Source organism: Lagopus leucura, unplaced genomic scaffold (assembly GCF_019238085.1).
Source record: "Lagopus leucura isolate 7727_CA_CO unplaced genomic scaffold, USGS_WTPT01 Super-Scaffold_100021, whole genome shotgun sequence".
Lineage (NCBI taxonomy): Eukaryota > Metazoa > Chordata > Aves > Galliformes > Phasianidae > Lagopus > Lagopus leucura.
In genome coordinates, this window is record NW_024962274.1 from 12,448,106 (window position 1) to 12,471,439 (window position 23,334).

The following is a 23,334-nucleotide window of genomic DNA, read 5'->3' on the forward strand; positions in this document are numbered from 1 at the left end:
CAGGGCACTGCCTGTGGAAGAGGAATCTCACCAAGACATAGTGGATGCTCACAGGGACTTCAAGGATGCTGTGCCTGTTCAGAGGTGGTCAGGCGCTGTCTGCGTAATGTCAGGGAGATCTTAAGTGTTTACTTCTGATCCTGAGTGGCAGCTTCAGAGATTTGCAAGTACTAGTGTGGTAAATTAAATACCTATGTTGGAAAACACAAGGACAACACACTCACCAAAAAGAAGAGAAAAGAAAGGTGTTCTTCTACTTAAAACAACAATTTGGAGCGTGGTGTTTCACTGAACGCTTAAGCTGATCTGAACACTTCTCAGCCATGTTTTCTGGTTTATACATCTGTGTATGAGTTTTTGAGAAGAGAGCCTGTTCCCTGGTGAATGCATGCACATGTTTTTGTGTAAAGGCAGAAGCAGAAGTTGAATCTGACCACGAAGGCTCTGAAAGCAAAATTGCTGTCTTACAGACTTTGCAGGTGATGGCACAGAAGCCTCTCTGCAGCAGGACGTAAGGATTGGCAGGCAGAAGTTGCTCCCAGGGCTTTGTTGTATCTGCACATGACTTAGAAGAGGGAAAAGCAACACGAGAAATGGCAGATGGCTCTTTTTTTGGCACTGTCCACACAGGGTATCAAAGGAGTTAACCTTTTTCTAGGGCAGTTTATCAGTGAACAAACTGGAGCTATTCCTGTGCTTGCCACTGGAAGACCTGCTGCAACATTGCCTTCATAACAAGCGTTGCTTTCAGAACTAAAGAATTTGAATTTCTTGGGAGTGCTGAGAAAATACCTTGTGATGGGCTGAGGCTGGGGAAAAAATATCATTTCTCAGCAATATACTGCAGCTGGCTAGAGAGGAGAATTTGCAGACAAACCTCCCTAAGTCATAAGCACAGAGACTGGAGCTTCAAACCAAGAGGGAGAGGAATGTGACAGTGTGGCCACAATTGATTTTTCTGTGAAAACAAAAGCGTATCGTAAGCTCAAAAATACTTTGGAAACCAAGTGTTAGTGAGCAGGTCTGAGCAAGCCAAGTTTCCTCTAGGAGCTGAATCTGTGCCTGAACAACTTGATTTCTACACTAAGGCTACTGCAAGATACTGACTAAAACTGTATTCAGATTTCTAAATGCTGAACACCAATGAAAAGCTGCTTCAGAACTTACGAATGAGAATGGATAGAGGACAGTCAGCTGTCAGAATGCTGCCTACTGAGGCACTATTCAGTGCTTTACAAACATGCTCCTTGAGGTTAACATCCTGCATGTTATCGTATTTTAGTCACATGGTTTAGTGGCTGCTGAAATAACTTAGCTGAAAAGTGCTCTCACCAAAAAATAGCTCTTAAAGACACACCTTTTATCTTTACAGATCATTTGAAGAAGACTATGAGACAGATGAAGTCTTATCTCCCTCTGAAACTGGAGACAAGTCAAACTAGTTATCTCAGATCTCTTAGCATAGAGAATGGAAGATGTGTAATCAGTGTCTGTCGAACTGGATAGCAGTCAGTCCCAAGATGCTTAGGGACAGTTAGGGATTTTTCTTAAGTCTGTCATTGGAGCAATGTGTTTTATTTTGTACACTGTAACTTGAAACCCCCTTTTTTTTTCTTCTTGTGTAACTGCAATAAGATAATTTCTTTAAAATAGCTTTCTGCAATGTGTTACTGTGCACACATTAAAAATGGTGATTGCACCTTGTTTCCTTCATATCTTTTCATATAAATGTCCCCAGATGTGCAATAAATGCCAGCATCTAATGACAAACTCACAGCTGCGTGCAACATCTACAGCGGTCATTGGTCCGTTGGTTCAGTCCTGTGCCATTATGACTCTTTGACTTTACAACAGGAGTGACAGAAGTTGCCAAATTAATTTGTATATATATGACTAGAGATCATTTAAAACACAAATCACAGTGCAGTCCTTGGTTTTGCTGGTGTCCTGAATACCAAAGGCAACATGCCTGCAGATAGGGAGAATGAGGTCCCCTTCTGTGATATAAAGCTCTTGTAGATGGTACCAAACAAATTGTACTTGTATGCATATGTGAACAGTTAAAATGATGTCATGTTTCTCTTAGAATTTATGATACAATTAATGTTTCTGCGTATTCTTTTGTGTGTGAGAGGATCTCCTGTATGAATACCAGTCAGGATAGTGGTTTTTTCTCTGTAGAAGTGTTTTCTAGTATATTTACAAGAGATGCATGCACTGTTCAGCCAGTGTGCTGGAACTGCTGCGTTCTGTGTGCTTCAGTTCTGTTTCTTTCCTGTGCTCTTCCCTTCTCTTGTACTGCTAATCTGTAGCCTTCTGCAAGGGTCTAAGCTGATATCATGAAAATACCTGCCTTACCCATGTGTGGTAAATTCCTATTAACAGAGGGATTCTTTACCTGGTAAAGAAAACATCCAAATATTACTGGTTTTTTTTTTTTTTCCCACCCATGAAACAGACCTAGATTCAGAGAGAAAGCAGTGTAACTGATGAATTCTTGCTGTAAGTGCAAAATTGAACTGACTTTCCCATGGAATTACAATTGATGTAGAAAGACAGAACCCATTCACTTCGTAGACAGATAGCTTGTGAATACACATGCTCACTATTATCCCAGCGTGTTTGGTGCATAAAAATGCTGCCCAGTGGTACATTCATCCCTAGATGCTATGTCTAAATGTTGCTGTTAGTAACAAGTAAGGAATTGGCTGATCACTACAACCCAGCTTCAACTTTTCCAGGAGCCTTTGAAGTGTCACGCCTGCCTCCCGATGCCCAGGTGGGACATACTGCTGCCTTGCTGAGGTTAGTAACTATCATCAAGATCAAAATCTGAAAGGGAGGAAGTTATCAGTTACACTGGGCTTGAAGAACTGTTCCCTTTCCCATGAACAATGTTGCTATTTTATCTAGATCCATATACACATCCCAGGATCCTGGATTTTTCATATATTTTGGGAACTTCTGGATGCCCAGATTCTTAGCAAAGGTACTTTGAGGTCATCTCCATTCTGCAGTGACAGAATGAAGGAGGGGGCACTCTGACCAAGGCAGGATAAGCCCCTTCAAATGCAACGAGCACACAAGAGTAGCTCTGTTCAGCTCCAGGATGTCTGAGTTATATCTCCATCACCACTGTAACCCTTGGAGAAGCTTGTGGAATAATTCCACAAAGATCCACGTTCAGAAAGAAAGTAAATGATTGCAAAAATGAACATAGGATGGAAATCACACAACAGCCAATTAAAACCAGCTCTTTCTACTTCTTTCACCTGAAAGAACCAAGACAAAGCATTTCACCTCTTCATTATCTGGGCCTGAAGTGGCCTTTTACTCTTCAATAAGGTTTTAAATCTCTCCAAAACAAAGATTATTCAAAGTAACAAGAGAAGAACCTGACCTATTCCAGGATGGAAAGAAAGCAAACAAAGAGGAGTATCCTAAGCCTGGTAAAATCACCTGTTACATTTTCAAGCTTTGGCTTCAGTAATGTGAGGCAGACATTCGTGGCTCTTCTGAGCTCTTTCACTCCCAAACCCAAGGATTTCTTTTTTAAAAAACAGGTTCTCTGCTGCTCTAATTACAGTGATTCCATTTGTCCCTTCTAGCAGGGCAACACTGTGACACCAGCCTAAGGAATAAAATAATAATAAAAAAGAATAAAGGACAACTTAGGGCAGATGTTTTGCCTCATGTACAAGAACAAGCTACAGAAACTATATGTAGTAACTTACAGCGTTTGCTTTCTGGAAAAGAAATCTGTTCTCTGTCTTACTAATCCATGTGCAGGTAATCATAATTCAGCTGTCACAGATTAATTAGTGAATGAGGTATTTATTCTACACCCCCTTTGTGTCTTAGCCCTGTCAAAACTTCTCGTGGTAAATTTGGAAATTCTGTCATGCTCCTGGAGTTTCTGGGGTGGTTACAACATCAGAAGATCGGGGTGTTTGGGACTGCAGACACAGTGCCTGCTCCCCTGCAGCACACACCAGCTGCAGAGGCTGTGAAGCTCTCTGAAATGAAGCCAACGAACCCAAGAATTACAGCACAGAACACTCACAGGAACCCACTGCGCTCTGACTTTGCCTCCTGCCTGCAGCTGTCAGTGTCGCTGTAGATGTCGCAGACCTTTCAAGACAGCTCTTACGTTCTTCTTTTTGGTTGTAAGTCTGTTATGAGCTGGATTCCTTTTGCTAATGAATGGTCAGAAAAGCGACTGCAATTCAGTTCTGCATGATAAAAGAATACGTGTTTGTTTGTCCCTTCTAGTCTGCTTTTGTCTGGCAAAAACAAGTCCCGTGTCCTTAGGAAAAAAACCTTATTTTCATATTCACAAATATCCTCTGCACTGTTCAGACAGGAGATGTGGTTCAATACAACCACGTGCTGGAATGGTACTAGGCTCATTTTTTTCTTTTTCTCTGCAATCTCGGTAGTAATTCCTTCACCACTTTTCACCAGCAAGAAGCGCCCAGGCGCTGGCGCAGTTCCCCTTCTGCCGGCCTGCCACCACGCGGCAGTGTTGCAAAACAGACACGGACAGCGAGAAAGAGGTGGCAGGCAGCCTCAGGTTGACAGAAACACTGCAGAAAACCTTCCTGCTTTCGTGAGCTAAGGATGAAAGGAAGCTGACCTGAGAGACTCTGAACAAGGTCCGTGCTTAGTTTCTGAAATAAAATATGCCTGAAAGAACAGGAAGGAAAAGAAGCGTACTTTTGGAGTACGGCACTTCACAGCAGCTGCAGGTCTACGCAATGGAAGTGAACCTCAGTAAGGAGCACGTGTTACTGTGAGAAAGACATTCAGCAATGGATGGCCTTTCCCTCTTTTCTCTGTATCGCTGGGTGATGGTTCTAGAAACTGAGTATTTAAATAATAAAGGTTCTTATACTTTGTAAAAGTAGTTTTGGATGCGTTTTGTGCTGGTATGGTTTTATCTTTGTATTTCTACTTTGTAATTTCTTCATTTCTTTTTGGCAAATAAAGGACTTCTGAAATGAGGAGGTAAAATCTGTCTCACAGTGTTGGCACAGTGTTACTGTTCACTTCAGCTCTGAGTGCTGTCCCAAACCTGCCGGCCTTATTGCTGCTGAGCTCATCCAGCTGCCTGTCAGCAACCCCACGGAGCCAGGAGGCGCAGCTCTGCTGAACACACCGGGGAGAAGCAGCAGGCCCAACACTCACCTTCCTCAGGTCTTCCTCCTCAGCGAGGAGCCCCGCTCCTGTACCAACTTACCAAATTCCTGCGTCCCTCATTTTAATCTTAGAACAGACTTCTCCTGGATCCTCTGCAAGCGGCACAGAGGGGAGAAAGAAAAATATTGTTTTCATCGCGTGCAAATGCTGAAGTAAAAGTGCTGCATGATCTTCTTACTTTGTGAGACCGGTGGCTGCACCCACACGCATCTGATCTGTGGATTGCACACCTTTTGGTAGTGACCTCTGGTTTCTTTAAAATACCCAAGGCCTTCAGTTATAAAAATGGAATAGTTAAGACTGGACAAAGACGTGCCTGCAGCACAAGCAGTACCACCTTAACACGTGTGAAGTGTCAGGGTGAATGTTACAGCTGCACCACCTACACCTGAAGTTATTCTGATGTATCCAAAGCTGCTCTTTTTTGTTGTTTCACTTCTCAGGAAGGCATTGCTTATAATCCAGCTTTTTATTCTCAACTGTATAAAGATTTAATACATTAAAAATATCTGGGGCATGTGCTTCCATACAGTAAAGAGATGCTTTTATTCTAGATCACATCAGAATTCTTTGCAAGATTTGTGTGCCACGTCTGTATGATCGTTTTCTTTAAAATCCACCTGTCTCACCAAACAACAAGCCCCTGCTGTGCTAGCAATACCTGCTTTGAAAGCAGGGCTTTCAGGTTTTATTTCAGACTGCTGGTGTGTAGCAACTCCATAGGCTTCCTTGTGACTATGCAAAATTGACAGTGGTTTTGGAGAGGGGGGAGCTGGCAGCCTTGTTTCTTCTGTCTGAAAACTCCGTGCTGACACAAATTGAAGCAGCTGCAGAAGAAGACATGCTACCTGCCTCCACAGTTTCTGACAATGAAACCATACTCAAATGCATGTACAGAACATCCGCAGGGAGTTGAGCATGTTGCAACCTCACTGTTCACAGGCATTATACATGAGGGTTAGAAATGTCAGAGAGCAAGAACATCACCTGCACAACTGAACTGCCTGAAAGAGCAGCATAAACCAAGTGGTCATTTCCAGTTTTGCTTCCTTGCCCCCTCCTCCCTCCCTCACTCACATAATACATCGAAAGAGCCTTTCCCATTAAAATTAGAAGTTTAAATGTTTTCTTTCTTGAAAAAGCATCTTCCACATGTTCAGACTGAGAAGGCCATAAGCACTATTTTTGTACTGGCACACATCAGAACACAATCCAAAGTCCCCTTCCACAAGAAGCTGTTCCTTCCATCTCTACAGCAGTTTTCAGGCAGGAAGACCACCATAGCAAAGCATACGCTAAAACTATGCTGCTTCTTTCTGATCCAGCTCTGCCGATGGCAGAATTGTATTAAAGCTTGGAAGTTTCACTTTCCTGAGGTGGACTGGGAAGAAAGCTCGAGTGTCACGCACTTCCTAAATGAAATCCCCAAGCAGGCTCTTCTGCCAGCACAGAGAAGAGTTCCCCCACTGCGCAGCACTACAGAAGGAAGGCCAGGCTGACAGCACCCAGGGAAGTCCTGCCAGCCCAGCCCAGCCAGCCCAGGCTGAGCTATAGCTGGAATCACTGCAAGGGCTCTCTGCCAGCCATTCTCCTGTGCTTCTCCACTGATGGCCAACAGGGTGCAAGCCCTTGCTGTGTGTGATGTTGGTCACTTAACTCCTTTTGACTACAAGCATTGTTGGAAGCTCCCACACCAGCAGGCTGCTGATATCTCTTTTAAAATGGAAAAAAATGCTTTTTCAAACTGGAACCACTGCAACCATTACCAGGAACACTGTGACCCTTTCTGTTGTTCAGCTCATTCAGGAACAACTAGCCAGGAGGTTAAAAAAATGCAACCAACCAAACCTTAATTTAAACAACTACAGAATTAGTCATCAATGAACTAAGCAGTGCGTAGACAGCAAGTTTGAAATATGCCACACCGATGCTCTGAGCAGTTGCAAAATAGAATTAGAAAACTAACATTTATTAAATCAATTTGAATTTTAATACACATTTCAAAAACGTGGCAGCATAAAAAGAAACGTTTTTAGAAACAACCTGAATCTACCATTTGCACTGTTACATTAACGATCAGGGCTCTCCTGTCAACAGTTCCAAAACACACTTGACCTAAACCACCATATTTAATGCAGCAGTGAGATACTAAAGACTCCAAGTACTCCTGCATTTGTGGAGCAAAGGTACTACGCATGTAATTTAATAGAAGTCCTAATAAATGTACCACCAACAATCCCAGCAAAACTTAACAGCTCTGCAAAACCATTCAGAAATAACCCATGCTGTGCATTTTACTCCTCTTAGATCAGACTCCGGTCTGGCAACGTTTCTTACACGTAGTGGACTGGGAAACAGATTTACATCAGTAGGTCACGATCAAACCACCAAGTCAGGAAACGGTAGGATCCTCTTGGGTCAACACAAAAATCACATACAAGTTTAACTAAATACATTTTAATAGGACATCATTAAATCTCATGAGGGCTAGAAAACACAGACCTTAGGTACCTGGGTTGGCAAATAAAGACAAGAATACTAAGAAGCATTTTCCACCATTTACTCATTATCAAAAATATTTTTCAACTCTTCTTGCAAAACAAAAACAAAAAAGTACAGACTGGACACATACATCACATTTTTCTTCCTATGGCTTTAACCCCCCACCCTACCCACCCCACAAAAAAGACGGGGGGAGAAACAAACCAAAACCAACAAAAGGATCTGACCACGTCCACAGAAAATGACACCATGGTACACTACAAAACGAAAGGAGGTGCCATTCGTGTCCAAAGGTTTTTGCTTATTTCTTAGGTGAGTAACCATCATTGTACATGCTTTGTGCCAAATCAAAATATACCTAACGTTAGGTCAGCAAGCACTGCAGACTCCATTAGATGAATTAAAGAAAGATGGAAGCAGTTAACTCGAAAAACTCACGTACTATTTAACATGCTGTTGAAACAGGAATCGCCTTTTAAATTAGAAGGTAATGCTGTGTGTTCTAGTCAGCCTGTGCTCAATCTGTGCTCTGTCATTCCAAGAGGAGAAATTTCTGCTTTCACAAAACAACTGCATTTTCCAAGTTGCCAATGGAATCTTAACGACAGGACTAAATGCTTCTGACTGTACTTTTATTTAGGGATTACGATTAAATGAACTTTTTTTATTTTAAATTATCATAAAGCTGAATTCCTATGAAGGTTTTCACTTTCAAACACTTTTTGAAATGAGCTCTCTGACAACTTTTTGTTATTTTTCTGCTTGGGGTCTTTTCAGCCCAAGTCACAAAAACATTGACCTTTGAAAGCGACTTTCAATATATCACAGAAAAACGTGACGGATTCCGGGTGAATTATACAGCTTCTTGTGCCTAACAAACATCCAAAATATTTGGCCTTTGATAGAAATCCATTTTCTGCCCCAGCCAAGAGATCCTGTCAGCAAAGAACTGCCCTCAAAGGAGCTCCCCCAGGTGTGCTGCGCTTCGGCTTCAAAAACCAAACATACCCAGCAATGGCAACTGCAGGAGGTATCTGCATACTGCACTCACTGACTGGCAGCACAACAGGGGCAGAGGAAAACCAGCCACGGAGCCCCTCCTCAGAAGCTCACTAAAAAAATACCAGCAGCTCTGTTCTAGAAGCAGCAGCACTAAAATCAAAATCATCAGGAACTGGCAATGAAAGGAAAAAAGGAGAGGGCTGCTAAGGAGGTAGTGCTCCTCACACCTGAACCTTCTTTGTGTACAAGCAATTTTTCCACTTCAGTCAAAACAGACACACGTCAAACAAATGGAGCTGGCGTGGAGGGCGTTAGCAGATCAGGAGCATGACCAGTGGAACTGGCAGGGAAAAAAAAGGAATGATGGTATTAATGGGGATGGCACACTGGTGACAGTGATTTAACGTTCGTGTCTGAATAACTCATCTCCCTGACCCTCAGTGGGAGACTGAACTGCTTTGTGGGCTGTTAGCTTTCTCAGATCTTACTGATCTTAATTTGTAACTGCTCCATAATCAATTCTAACAATCAAAAATTACCTACCCTTTTCAGACTGTGTTCCTCAGCTTAATGCTGCATTTTCTCCAGAAATACTAGGCGATTTTCTGGCAGTAGTGATTGTAACCAATTGAGAATTATTTTTCTGCACCATAATCTAGCACAGTTTGCACGGGCTAACTAGATAGCACTTCTCTACGTTTAAGCAGAAGCTTTGACTGAGCACAAAGCATGAGCAAGTACAATGAGGTTAATATTTCTCCTTGCCAAAGATCTTGTGATAAAATCATTTACATCAGCAATTCATCTCAAACTATGAGGTGCTGTAAGAACTAAAAACAGTTTTAGGGTAACTCCTCCATTATCTGCAACTATTTCCCAGACACTAATACACATAACATAGCAATGAAAAACACTTGATACAAGTGATCTAAACGCAGGAGCTCCAGCAAGTTAAACAGAACCATAGCTGCCTTTAAACTGTAGCAGTTCCCCTACTGACGGCAGGGAAAAGAAAAAGATTCAACAGTCATATCTCACGTCTATAGCTTCCTCCAAACTTTTGTCATCGTGTGTACTGGCAGCTAAAAACGTAGTTACTGGTGACCCTGTCACATTGATTACACTGGTGCTTGTGCTGGCATTGCGCACCGCAATGCTTGTCACATTAATGCCCAAAGTAAGCCTAGTCTGCTCCAAGGCCTTTTCTGGCACCGCAAATGCCTCCAGCTTCTTCTCCCCATTAGCCATGTAGGAGTTTTGGCAGCCACGGCATATGCAGTCAAGGCAGGCTTTGCGGTTAGAGTAGCAAGGGCAGCGTTGGCCACGGCATGTAAGAACACTTGGATTTTGGGTGGCACGACCACATTTGCACCCTTTCTTTTCTTGTGGCTTTTTATACACAGTTTTTGTCGGGCTTCCCGGCATAACGTTACTGCTAGGGACTTTCTCCTTTGCTTTGTCTTTTGTTTTCAGCACCCCTGGTTTGGCTTTTGGGTGAGATTTCTTAGGGGCATGTTCTAAATTCTTTTTCACGCTTTTGTTAGACAGGAGCACAGTTTTACTTATTTTGGGAGTAGTGCCTCCGTTAGGTACAGTTGCAACAGGCTGCAAAGACATTTTACTTTCCTGTTTCACTGTCACAGGAGCTGATGCTCCCAGTGTTGGGCCACAGATGATGCTGGAGATGGGTAGAGGTTGCACCTTTTCACTGTCGCTTTCTGATCGAGATCGCTTTCTGTTTAACTTGACTACCTTGGGTGTTGCTGCTGTACATGAGATCCCATGAGGAGAAGCATCTGTGGACACAAAAATGTTATGGCTAAGAGGCGGGGGAGAAAGCTGTAGGAAAGGGCCATTAGTCACGTTTGCCTCCAAGCTGGGCTGCAAATTAGAACCACAGACTTCGGTATTTGAAACGGTTTCTAAGCTCCGGAGAACTTCCTCAACACTAAGGAGAAGCGATCCGCCTGGCTTGATATCTTCACTAAAACTGCAGATGTCAATGCCCGTCGTGCACAAGTCACTGGTAGAAACTGGGTCACACACAGGCTGCAGGCTGCTAGAGTTATCTTCATTTTTCATGTACTCTCCGGTGCTACATACATCGATCGTGTTGGCGTGTTCAGGAGAAGGAATATTCACTCCAAGTTTATCTACTGAAAGCCCATTACAATTGGGCAACCCGTTGATAACAGAACCTCGAATATCAACATTCTGCGCGCTCTCAGGTTTCGATGTCAAATTAGCTGGAGGATCGCTTGTGAGCTCCGAGGTTGAAGGTACTGGGGAATGTGTCAAACACAAAGACAAGGCTGTGTCAGGAGATTTTTCCGTCTCTTCGTGGAGTGGCGATCCGTCTTTGAGCAAAGCCAAAAGATCTGCAGAACAGTCAACTGCTTGGATAATGTCTCGTGCCAGGGGAGTCTGTGTTATGTACTCGCAGAGTTTCTTATAGCAATTCACTAAAATGCTTAGCTGCTTGTTCTCCTCAAACTGTTCATAGTCCTTGCACCAGCTGCAGGATGGTTTCATCATCATCTTCTTGCCTTTACACGTTTTGCAGACATAATGCTGACACGTGGAGTTTGTAGGAGCAATAGGATCTTGTAGCAAATTTCCTAAAGGAAGAAAGAAAAAGAAAGATTACCGTGAACTCAAGCCAGGCTTCCCGGATCACACAGGATGGATTTCTTGTAACAGCAATAAGTGGCCCGAGAAGGTCCAACAAGTCACAGGAAATCATACTGTGCAAAGAATCATCTAAAAATTCTCACAGATGCCATATCTGATTTTAAAACTTCAGAAAAAAATAGAAATATATCACGCCATAACGCCACACGTAATTGGTTGTGCTGCTGCAGCCTTTAGAAGCACAACAGATCCAGTCCCTATGTGCCCTCAGCAATTCTTCCACTGAAAGCTACAAAAGACATAAGATTTCTATGAGTTTACCAGAAGTGCAGCAACAAACCTCCATGAAGAGCCAAGGCAGAGGTTTTAATTAAATCAGTGAAAACAAATGGAAAGCGAGTAAAGGGAAACCCTAAAAGGAATGTAAAAATGATGCAATAGCAAGCCCAGAAGAAAGGAACGCACAACAGAGACTGTTTCACTTTTCATTTGGCTGGGATTGAAAACAGAGCATAGCTTTATGACAGCGTCACCAATGAAGCACAAAGATTTTAGTTTTGTGAACAACAAAAGCAACTAAATGGCTCCTACGAATTCTTATTAAGTACCAAATAAAACACCCAATAATGTATCTGAATAAAAATGAAAGAAACGTATATTGTATATTGTTCCTTAATAGATTACTCTCGTGCCAGAGAAGAAGATGCAACCAGGGAACTGTTAACTTATCCTGGGAAGCAGTGGATCCCCACTTCCCATCATTGGGCCAATATTTAAAATAACAGTAGTTGTCACAACCACGATGCTTAAATACTTCAAAGTGTCAAAACCAGCTCACACATCCTGTGCAGATGTGAGGGGACTGCAAGAAATTTCTCGGAGATCTTACTGTTAAGGAGAAAACCATTTTAAAAAGCCAGTTGCTGATGTACTGAACACACCTGAGAGCACAGCCTTTACACTCGTGGTGCTGAGAATCTGCAAGGTGAGGTTTTCATCTCTCTGAAATGAGAAGTCCGGAAGAATGCCTTTGCTTGTTCTCAAGAACAAGGTGAGAGACATGGAAGAATAAAATACAAAAGAACAGTGCTAATTTAAATTCTGCATAGAAGCAATCCAGCTAGTAACTATATCCAGTATCACTTGGTTGGTTTTAGCCAGCTGCAAGCCAGCAAGGTATTTTAATGCCTAAATAAACTTCACAGTACCTATAGTTGTCTACAGCAACAGGTTTCCCCTTCTTTAACAGCACATGTTCAGTTTGATCAGCACTGTCTCCCTACGAGGAGCCTCTGTTGGATGAGTGACAACCATCAGTGGATTCCCACACAGATTTCACCAAAGTGAAACATGTTCTGAGGAACAAATCAGTACTATTTGGAAAATTGGGAACAGAAGGCAAAGCGTGCAAAGTAGACTGAAAGACCAAGTCATAAATATCTCCTTTCATCAGTTGCTTTCAAGGAAGTTTTAAATCAGATGGACCTTCCACAGCAGATTCCCGTGGAGCCCTTTGGAGCGCTGTAACCAACCCAACCTCCTTGAGCACACTGAGCTATGAGTTCAACGAAAATCACCCCAACTTCTCTATGCTGTGTTACCCTATAGGGAACCCAGTCCCTCCCAAGAACAGCACATACTGACCACTGCCTGCAGCTGCCCTTAAATCACAGAACTTGTCCCTGCGCTCCATCTTTTGTGACAAAGCTCCATGCCCTTTCCTAACCCAGCCTTCCCTGCCTTCCATTACATGGAAGCATCTTTTGAAAATTCAGCTTTTTGTGCATTTGAAGTAATAGGAAACTTGCATTAGCTCTGTCATTTTACAGAGCTTCTGGATGCCATGAATGAGCAGATGAAGGGACCTTCCTGTTTTCCCTCTGAAACCTGAATCCTTTGGTACTGATGGGATATGAGAGATGCCCCCATGCTGCAGCTGGAGCTGTGACTGTACCGGAACATGCAGCATTCTAATACAGCTCCTCAAAAGCAATACAGAAGGAACCATGCATAGAAGCTGCACAAGAAGGGCTCAAAGCACAACTGCAGCAATTGGAAAATGAGCGTATAACCAAACAGTAGGTATGTAACTTTTCCTTGCTGCTCTGAGAAAGGCTGAATTGAGGAAGACTGACTCCAGATCCAACAGAGACAACAGCAAAACACAAGTTATGCAGTGAAAATTTAAAGCCATCAGGTGGAACAGAATCACAGAATGGCCCAGCTTGGAAGGGACCTCAAGGATCACAAAGCTCCAACCCCCTGCCACATGCAGGGCCACCAACCTCCACATTTAATACCAAGACCAGGCTGCCCAGGGCCCCATCCAACCTGGCCTTGAACACCTCCAGGGATGGATGGGGCATCCACAGCCTCTCTGGGCAGCTGTTCCAGCACCTCACCACTCACACACACAATGCAGCCTGCAGAAGACACGTTACGTTCCCTTTAAATGACACTATTTGCAGAGCAACACAAGCAGAGATGTCCATGGTGGTCATAAGGTAACATCTGATTTTGTGAGAAAAGCCCATAACCGCCATTCATTGGGGAAAAACAAAAGAAAGCTTTAAATTGCATCAGCCAGTTTTAAAAGCAATGTCCGTAAGTGGAAAGAGTTTACAAGCAGCTGTTGGGCCCTTCTGGATGTTAGCCCTCCCAGCAGGAAAAGCAGAAAGCTGTGCTCTGACTCGAGCAAGGAGCAAACACAAGAAACACTTGCTCACATAATGCTCTGAGACTACATATGCATCCACTGCACTTCCAGCAGGAAAAGGCCAGCAGTGCTGTGCCTGTGCCTTGGTCCACCCTCAGCCTGTTTTGCTTCTTAAAGAGTGATCAACGCTTTACAGATTATGAAATACTAATCAGTCCAAATAAGAAATGTGCAGCCACAATTTAACTTTTAATTAGATTTTTTTTTTTTTTAATCTTGCTGGCAACTGTGCAATTCATTTATCCCAAAATACATTTGGCTGAAGCTGCTGAATGGGTGCAAAAGCTAAAAGAAGATATTAAAATCTCCGAAAAAAAAAAAAGTGGTGATTTCCAGAGGAAGACAGATGGACAGACAAAACAAACCACTCTGTATGCTCTCACTGGAGGAAAGAACACAGCGAGTTCTACTCTCCATAAATGCCAGCAACCTACACAGGGGAGACATTAGGAATGCCTGAGCCATGGGAATATTTTCAGCTTGAGCTCATATCTCATATTCACTCTCCAGTCAGTCAAAGTTTTTCTTGTGCATGCTCTGTGGCACTTATTACCCTCTTCAGATTTAGTATTGCTAATATTAAAAAAAAAAAATAAAATAATCATGAGATGCAAACTCACAGGAAATTTAAGCTTAATTAGTTTTAATACTTGGGGAATCATGCCAAGTCAACAACATTGTCCCAGAAAGGCAATATCTGAGCTCTAGCCAAGAATTTGGAGGTATTAAGCACTGGGATGTTTTGAACTGTTGGATTGCACAGGCTCCCAAATTACCAGATTTCCCCAGATTCAGATTATAAAGTTCACCAAGAGAATGACGATGGAAAGGCTTCCGAGATGTTGTCTAACCCATCCTCAAAGCCCAGAATAACCACACGGAGTTAGATCAGAGATCCATGCAGTGCAGTGTCCCATCTCACTAGTGGCCAAAAGCAGATGCCTACGGCATGGAGTAAGAACAAGGCAAGCACACCCTTACTCCTTGCCCAGCCTTTAGCTGTTATTCTTGGAGATGGAGTTTCCACGTATCCACGTATTCAGTAACCCTCAAGATTCTCTCCAGAGGCTTGCCTCATCTCTTCTTGAGCTGTTTCAAATGTTATCTGTCACAACAGGCTTTGACAAGAAGGTCCCTGTGCTAAGCATGATTTTTGGTTTCGAACCATTACACCTACTGGTTTCACCAGGCAATCTCAGCTTCTTGTGTTGGAAGAGGCCAGCAGTCAATCCCCACCCCCACCTCCTCACCGCACTGCTCACGGTTTCACAGCCACCTCTCACATATCCCCCACGTTGCCTCTTCCCCACACTGGGAAGCTTATACAGCTTTACACAGTGTCATAATAAACTTTGCCACCATTCCTGGTTTTTAACATTTGTTGTACTTTTGATTGATACTCAGCACTGAGATAATAATTCCACGATTTTACTCTGAAAGGCCAAGATCTCACTTCTGGCTGGCAGCCATCAGCAGTCTATCACTTACATACGTTTACAGAAACTCCTTAAGATATAAAATGATGTGCTCTGAGAAGTAATATTTTTCTCCATGTTTATCATTCAGCATTGATCAACTAAACCTCATTTGCCATTTTATTGTGCAGTCACTCTTCCTCCTAAGATCCCACCATGATTACTCAACACAGACCTTTATTGCTCCTACTTGAAAGAACTCGTAGTACTAAATTTCATCCTTGCTCATCCTCTTTCGTTCTTATAATGCCTCCAATAAGAGGCTTCACATTTCTCTAAACATCAGCTCTTGACCTCCCTACTATCAGAAAGGTTTACCAAACATCTACTTTAATGTGAGCACTTACACTTAGTAAGCAGGATATACAGAGAAAAGACTTCTAATACATTATTTACAGAACATCATGGCTGTCCTGGAAAGCTGTTACCAGGAGGGAGGTCATTTAAGCCCCAAGGAACACTTCCTATGGAGTTCCTTAATGAGCATTACTCCACAGCTGCAGGAAGAGGGGAAGCATCTGCAAACTGTATCTCACAGACCACAGGAGGAGAAGAATTGGGCACAGCGTGGTTATGAGGTGCACGTATCCAGCAAATGTGCTCCTTTCGTTCTTAGCTGCCTTGAACAAAGGCAGAGCGCCCTAGAAAAGGAGGTACATTCTCAGCACACAAACCCGCTTTGACGCCCTTGGAAAGCCTACTGGAACATTGTATATTGCCTTCTTAAAGGCCCAAATTTATAGGACTGATATAAGTATTATATCCTAATTAGACAAAGCAAACTAGTAAAGAAATCAAGTCCAATTTTGTTAAAGTATAAATTTCACCAAAATCACCCTTGTTTTGTACAGCACAGCAAGCAAGTAGAAGCTCAACAGCCACAGAACCGTGCGCTATCGCTCCTGCTCTGCAGGCTGTGTCACTGCAGGGGAGTTGGACTAGATGGCCTCAGAGGTCCCTTCCAATTCCAATCCTATGTCTGTGATCTCCTCTGATCTAAGAATACGATTCTAAGCAGCAGCAAGCGCTGTGCTGTGACCACTGGGCTCAGGAGAGGAGACTGACAAATTATAGCATGGAAGGATTTCAAAGTGAATTCCTTTCTCGAGGCTGGAAAATTCTACTTATCTGGAAAACCCGGCTGTCAATGTGCTTTGCATTACTCTCAAGTTATACATAAATGTGAAGAAACTTTTTTGGCCTCACACAACTCCAACGTAGCATCGAGCAACTCCTTACTGCATAGCTACTCAAGCTGATCTGTAAATGATAACACAGTAAGAAAACAAACTAAAGAAATCCGTGTTTGGATTCGCCTACAGATCTGGGTAATTAACCCCAGAAAGATGCCTGTTGGAAACTTATCAGCTCGTCTTTAAACACTGTGCAACACAATCAGAGTGGCCAACATCCTCAGCTGAGCATCAGAACTACTCCATCATCTCCCACTGCCTCAACGACAAACACACACCTCAGGTCACACTGGAAGGCAATGCTGTGACTTTGCTTTGCAGCTGCCTTCCAAAGCCCAGCGCCACCCAGATCTCACGGTGGAAACCACAGACACTCCTAGCAAGGCTTCTCAATTTTGTTTTAAGACTGGAGTATTTTTAGTTTAGAAACCAATTTAAAATTCAATAGGTACAGCCTTGTGTTGTCAAAACGTGTGCAGTGCAATGCAGACAACCTTGAAAAAGCAGTTCTCCCAAAAGTCACGTGCAGGATTTCAAACAGGAAACAGCAAATTTAAGTAAGGGGATTTAAGAGGAAGAGAAATCAACCACGTTCCTGGCTAAAAATTGGTGCATTCAGAGAACGGCCAACATGTGATAGCTGGACAGTAGTTTTCATTAGTTAAAATAGATAAAAGAAGAAAACATCAACAAAAATTACCTGAGAAAAATGTGCCAATCCACACTTCTTTCAAACACAGAAGGGAACTGTGATCTGGCAGCCCAGATCATGAATCACCCTTCACTTTCCTCAACAGAAGGAGAATGGACAAAGAATGAGAATTCCACTCATTGTTTCCATCACAAAAATCGATCGTGCTTTCTCACTGTACGCCTCTGATATCCAGGTTTAACTTGCTCAGAAATAGCTCACATCTGCAAAGAAAGTCCAATCTCGTGCACATCAATAAGGCCTTTCAGGAGTGGGAATATGTTCCTTCTCCCTCTTTCCATCTCCATGACTGCAAACTGAATTTTCTAGAAATTTTACACCCGAGTATCACACAGCCATCTCCTGTGAAGGACACCCCATAAGTGCTGCATACTTCGCTCTGTCTCAGTGCCATCACAAAATTCAAACCTCAATTGCTCCAGAATCACAATTCATTTGCACCCCACTAGTTTCTAGAAGCTTGTTCCCTTAGATGTTTGTAGAAATTTTCATTATGAACGTTTGAAGAAACAGTACTGTTTGAAAAGTCTAATTCACAGTTTCCAGTGGCAAAGCAAAGCCTAAAGGTCAGCAATTCCACTTGGGTCAATACCAGCACTGCTGAGAGCTGAAGACAGGGGGGCTGGATGAGGTCCCACTAGGGACCAGCAGAGGGGAAAAGCGGAGTCGACCTGCAGAAGCAATGGGGAATCAGCTCAGCAAGGGGCAAGGAAGGAAAAAGGAAAGCCACCACCAAGCCACAAACGTGGACAAGATGAAAGAGAGATGCACATGTTTACACAACTCAGTGTATCACCAGCTCTGGAGAACTTTGGTGCCTGGCTGGTTGGACAAAGACTCAGCTTCTATCTACAGCATAAAAAGTTTCAACAGCTAGGCTAATGCGTTTATACAAGAGCGGGGTGGGAATAGCATCCCTACAGTGACATCAAATAAAAAGAGTTGACATAATACTTATTTCCATTTGAATGCACACCATTCCCCTTGCTTGGGGAATGCTTGCACCAAATGCTTGGCAATTGGTTCCCTAACTTTGTTTTACCATTTAGCCTTCAAACCTCCAGCTAAAATTCTCACAGCTCCCTCATCACATCCCCCAGGAGCTGTGAGGTGCCGGTCAGTATTATCACACTGTTTCTTTGTTCTGTGCCACCCCTTCATCTCTGTGAAGCCACACGGTGCCTTAAACATCCTGTAACGTAAGCCATGGGATGTGAGACAAGAGCTGTACTCTCACCCTGCATTTCCATAGTGCAGACTACCTCTGGGTTCCTGGCCACGTGTGCAGCGTCCCACTCAAACCATGCAACCCTTCCAGTCCTTTTACATTCTAAAGAAGCAACAATCTTCCAAATATTTTCTAAATGTCTGTCAGAGGCTTCCAGGGTGAAGTTTTCCACGGGCAGAAAAAAGCCAAAGACCAGATGACAATCTCCTACAAACATTTTAACTGATGTTCAGGGCTGCTAATGATGGAAAGACAACTGACATTCCGAGTGACTTGAAGAAACCTACACAGTATTCAAAACAGAGAGAGTCACTTTTAAGATTTATATCTGGTAGGCAGTATTTTTAAAACACAGAGATTTGTTGCATAAACCCAGTCAGGCTATTTTTAGATGGCACGTGGTATTAGTATGCAATTTAATAATAATCACGTTAGTTCAGAGTCTAAAACACAGATCTCACATCCTCAAAACACCCTCTGCCCTGCACAGAGTACTTATTTCATCCCAAATCTCCAGACATTCCATCTCACGCCCCTCCAACAGGACGATGCATCACCTGCAGCTCCAGCCATGAAGCCACCACGTGCTCACACTTAAATCCTAGAAGCACACACTGCTGCCCATTGCTGTGAATTAACCTTTCCAACCCGTCAGGAAAGGCAGAAACCTCCAATGCACTGGAGCACAGCTAGCTGACCAATTTACAACGCCACACATTACGACTTTCTGCCGGGGCAGCTTTGCTATCAGATCAGAAGCAAACCAGTTGGCTTGAATCCAACGCACTGAGCAAACAGTGGGAGCACAACCACATCAGCTGATGTATGTAGCTGTCGCTCCTAAAACCAATTCCGTGAAACTAAATGGACAATCCTGACTGCAGAATGAACACCTACAGAATAACAAAGCCTAGCAGGATGCATTCAGAGAGATTAAGTGCTGAAGCTGATGACAAGAGCAGCGCTAATTTGGGCAGGGATCTCCCAAAGGACCTGCGATGGGATTGTAACTGTTTTATACACATTACTGATAAACCACGCAGCATTTCTCCAACAAAGCACCGTTTTTAGACATTTACAGTCAAAACTTCATTTCGCTACAGACTGAACAAAGAAAATAACCAGACATTCATTGTTCCATACTCTTGAATCCATATGCAGGTGTTTGGATCTCACAGTCTATGGACCACAGATGCAGAAAAAGAAGCGAGCATCTGAAAAACCTTCAATATTTTAGAAGACAGACAGTTGGGTTCTGGTGCTCAAAACACCCGCTCTCGTTATCGTGGCATCTCACAGTGTAACCTCTACCTCAGTACTTAAACCTTACCTTTAAAACACTGTGTGAGATTTAAAAGGCTCTGATAGCGGAGAAAGGCATGCAGAAGATGGGCTATAAATGATCTTTTACATAAATGATCTTTTACACACAAAAAGTGTAGTAACTCTCAGCGCACACCTGTACAAGAAGCAAAATGCATTCTGAAAGTATCACAGCAAGGTCAGAGAGCTGAAGAGGCACCGATAATCACCTGGACAGAAGAGCAGCAAGATGAGAAGCAAACAAGAAGGTGAATTGAGCTGAAGATTTGTGACTGCTGGTCAACACCAGAGTGGGCAGTTTGGCACTGCACAGGAGCACTGCTGGGACTAACTGCCTGCAGCATCAAGCAAGACACCTGACTAACTCTGCAGGACAGGACCTGCGTGCTACTACATGGGTGCACAGCACTCAGCCTCATAAAGAACCCGGAATTTACAGGGCCTCCACATCTACCGAGCCACCAACAGACACCAAGACAACACTGGGGAATCCCTTGTAGACTACATCTTTGAAACCAACAGTGGCTTTGCTTATCTGAAAGCTAGCTGCAACAGTGAAGAACAACTCCAAGTAGCAACCTTACAATTCAAAGACAATAGGAGCTGAAGAGAGGAAGTGGAACCACTGCAAGGTAGCTGGTAAATCAGAACATCTGTGGAAGCACAAGCTGGTAGAAGAAAACAAACTAAAACAGCACAGACTGCTCTACAACCTGAAAGCCACAAAAAAGCCATACAAGAAATGCTGGAGGGGGGAAAAGGAGCCTGGGAATTTGGGCAGGGACAAATTAAAGATAGACAGTTTCAATAACACAGAGTGCAAAAACAAGACTGCAGAAGGCCACTAAGGGAAGAAGTCAAGGCATGGAGAGGAAAGAACGTGTTTCAGAGGAGTAGTTTTAACGTGGGAAGTTCAGACAGCACAGTAGTTAGAAACACATAATCCCTCTGTTAGTATCTTAAGAAAAAAAAACAGAAAAATACTATTTTCAAGCAAAAGCCATCAGTTAAGTGAGCAAAAGCAGTAACGATTTATGGGAAAACACACAGGTAGGGATATGAAGTAACAGAATTGAAGGCAAGGCGCCAGAGACAAAGAGCAGAGTTGCAATCATATCGACATCAGAGTTCCACGAGGAAAAGAAAAAAAAACACTTGGGCAAATTATTTCAGGAAATGACGACGCAGCGAGCCTGCGAACGAGCTCCTTTCCCCGCACAAACCGAGCTCTATTTTCTAAGACTTTAAATGGGAGGAGCTACGGCTACAGGACGGGAAGCCTCCACGACTCGCTTAACAGCCCCAACGGCGGCTGTAAATAAATAAAACGGCTAAGTTTGTACACTCCGGTAATTCAATTAAATTGGTGCGACCACACATTAGCACAGATAAACAGAAGCAACCGGAGAGGCCAGAAGCACGGCCTGTCCAGGAGATCCAAAAGCTCAGCAGCAGGGCTTGCCACGGCCTCAGGACAGCAGCGGACAGCAGCAGACAGCAGCGCCCGGCAGAGGCTCGGTGCGCTCACAGCTCGCCGCTCGGAACGCAGCGGTTCAGATTCGCGCAGAGCCCTGCAGCCCCGGGTGCGGACCCTTCCCGAAAGGCAGAAGGCTCTTTTTTGGGGGAAGGAATGAAACGGGGGTAGCCTGGCAGCTCCAGGCCTGGCTCGTCGCGCTGGTTGTCCAGGCAGTATAATTACCTGCCGTGCACAAAAGCAATCCAAGCGTTGTTCCTGGGCGCTTACAATTCCTACCTCTCAATCTACGTTGTTTGTTTCTTTTTCCTTGAAACGTAAAGCACGAAAAGCGAAAACGGAAAGCCAGAAGTTCTCCCTGCCCCTACGCTGTGTCTCGAGCACCTTTCCTCGCGCTCGTCCTCAGCCACCTCTCCTTAAAAACAATTAGCTGCGCTACAGCGGGCCGTTCCCACAGCCGCTAATGATGGTCCTACCGCCCTCTGCGACCGGACCGCCCGCAGCCCGGCATAACTCAGCACGGCACGGCATAACAGGGCACGGCATAACTCAGCGCGGCACAGCATAGCACGGCACAACACAGTACAGCCCGGCCCAGCACAGCACGGCGTAACACAGCACGGCCCGGCCCGCCGCCCGCCCCCGCCCCGGATCCGGCGGAGCTCCGCGCCGCGGCCCGCATTGTGCAGGGAACAAAAGAAAGGTCCTCACCGCACACGCAGCAGGAGAGGGACTGCCTGAAGTAGGGCAGGAGCTTGTTAATCTCGGTGAAGGACTGCGGATCCCCCGGGTCGTAGTTGAGCACCAGGCGGCTCGCGGAAACGTAGAGAGCAGTGGCATTCACCGGGTTCATCGCAGCCGCTCGCACGCCGCCGCCTCCGGAGTGAGAAGAACGCGCGGCGCCGAGTCCGTGCGGGCGGCGGGGCGGGCGGCCCCGGGTCGGGGGTGTCACCTCGCTGCGGGGCCACCCGGAGCCGCGCGGCGGCGGCGGCGCGGAGGCCCGGCGGCCTCGGCCCTGTCACGGGGCCCGCGCTGGCTGCTGCTGCCGCTGCTCCGCCTCCCGCGGGGCCTCGCTCCCGGCGGCGGCCTCGGCCCGCCCGCGGCGCAGGGAGGCGGCGGCGCTACGCCAGGCTGCGGGCCATGCTCCGCCGGGCCCTGCTGCTCTCCCCGCGGGCGCGGCCTCAGCGGCGGCCCCGCATGGCGACGGCCGCAGGGAGGAACCGCGAAGGCAGCTCAGGGCGGCGGCGGGCCGGGCCGCGCTGCCCGCTCCGGCGGCGGGGGAGGGAGGGAAGGAGGGAGGGAGGCGGATGCACCTGGGCCTCAGCGCGGCCGCATCGCCGCGGCCTTCTCCGCGGGGCCGGTGGCTGCAGGCTGCGCGGCCGCGGGCCGGGCGCTGCTCGTGGGGTGAGGGTCCTCCGCCCGATCCTCGCCGCAATGTCAATAGCAACCGTTAGATCCAACCGTCACTGCGGAGCCATCGCCGCTGCCGTCTAGCGCCCGGCACTGCGCATGCGCGCCCGGCGCGCTTCCCTCCCGCAGCGGGGGCCCATCCCGACGGGGGGGAGGGGGGAAGAGCGGGGAGAGCGGCGCCCTCTGGCGGAGCCCGGCAGCGCGGCCCGCAGCGGGGAGCGGGGCCGCCCTCCGCCCGGGCGCGGCGCAGCCCTGAGTGGGAGCGCGGTAGCGAGCGCGCGTCTGGACGGCGGCCCGGCGACAGTCGCCCCACCGCTCCGCCGCCCCGCGGTCGGGGGTCGGGGCTCGGCCGCCGGCAGCGCTCCGCGCGCTCAGACCTTCCCCTGCGCCCGGCCTGCGCCTCCCGGGGCGGCGGTGCCGTCCGGCCGCGAACGTCCGTGCCGCGTCATGGCGGGCGCCGCCCCTCGGC

The 23,334-nt window shown here is 45.6% G+C and overlaps 2 protein-coding genes across 6 annotated transcripts in view; one reads left to right on the top strand and one right to left on the bottom strand.

The window, feature by feature from the left end:
• PPP2R3A (protein phosphatase 2 regulatory subunit B''alpha) overlaps positions 1-13,606 on the top strand; it is a 60,871-nt gene extending 47,265 nt beyond the window's left edge. For 2 of the 5 annotated variants that reach the window (XM_042878256.1, XM_042878260.1), the window contains one exon: positions 1,373-5,019. In XM_042878256.1, coding sequence (XP_042734190.1) covers positions 1,373-1,442 — 70 coding nt within the window. In that variant the 3' untranslated portion in view covers positions 1,443-5,019. Of the gene's footprint in view, positions 1-3; positions 5,020-10,346 lie in introns of those variants that run through there. The other 3 variants (XM_042878259.1, XM_042878255.1, XM_042878258.1) reach the window with 3 other exon arrangements.
• On the bottom strand, positions 7,641-22,359 carry MSL2 (MSL complex subunit 2). The gene is made up of 2 exons (XM_042878262.1): positions 22,167-22,359; positions 7,641-11,321 (listed from the first exon to the last, which is right to left on the bottom strand). The coding sequence occupies exons 1-2, from the start codon at positions 22,306-22,308 to the stop codon at positions 9,724-9,726; spliced, it is 1,740 nt and encodes a 579-aa protein (XP_042734196.1). The 5' UTR covers positions 22,309-22,359; the 3' UTR covers positions 7,641-9,723.
• Between the last annotated feature and the right edge of the window lie 975 nt (positions 22,360-23,334).

Coding starts and splice junctions, on each gene's coding strand:
- MSL2 (XM_042878262.1), bottom strand. CDS start 22,308: ATGAACCCGGTGAATGCCACTGCTCTCTACGTTTCCGCGAGCCGCCTG. Junction 11,322..22,166: donor CCTCTCCTGCTGCGTGTGCG/GTGAGGACCTTT, acceptor TTCTTCCTTTAG/GAAATTTGCTACAAGATCCT.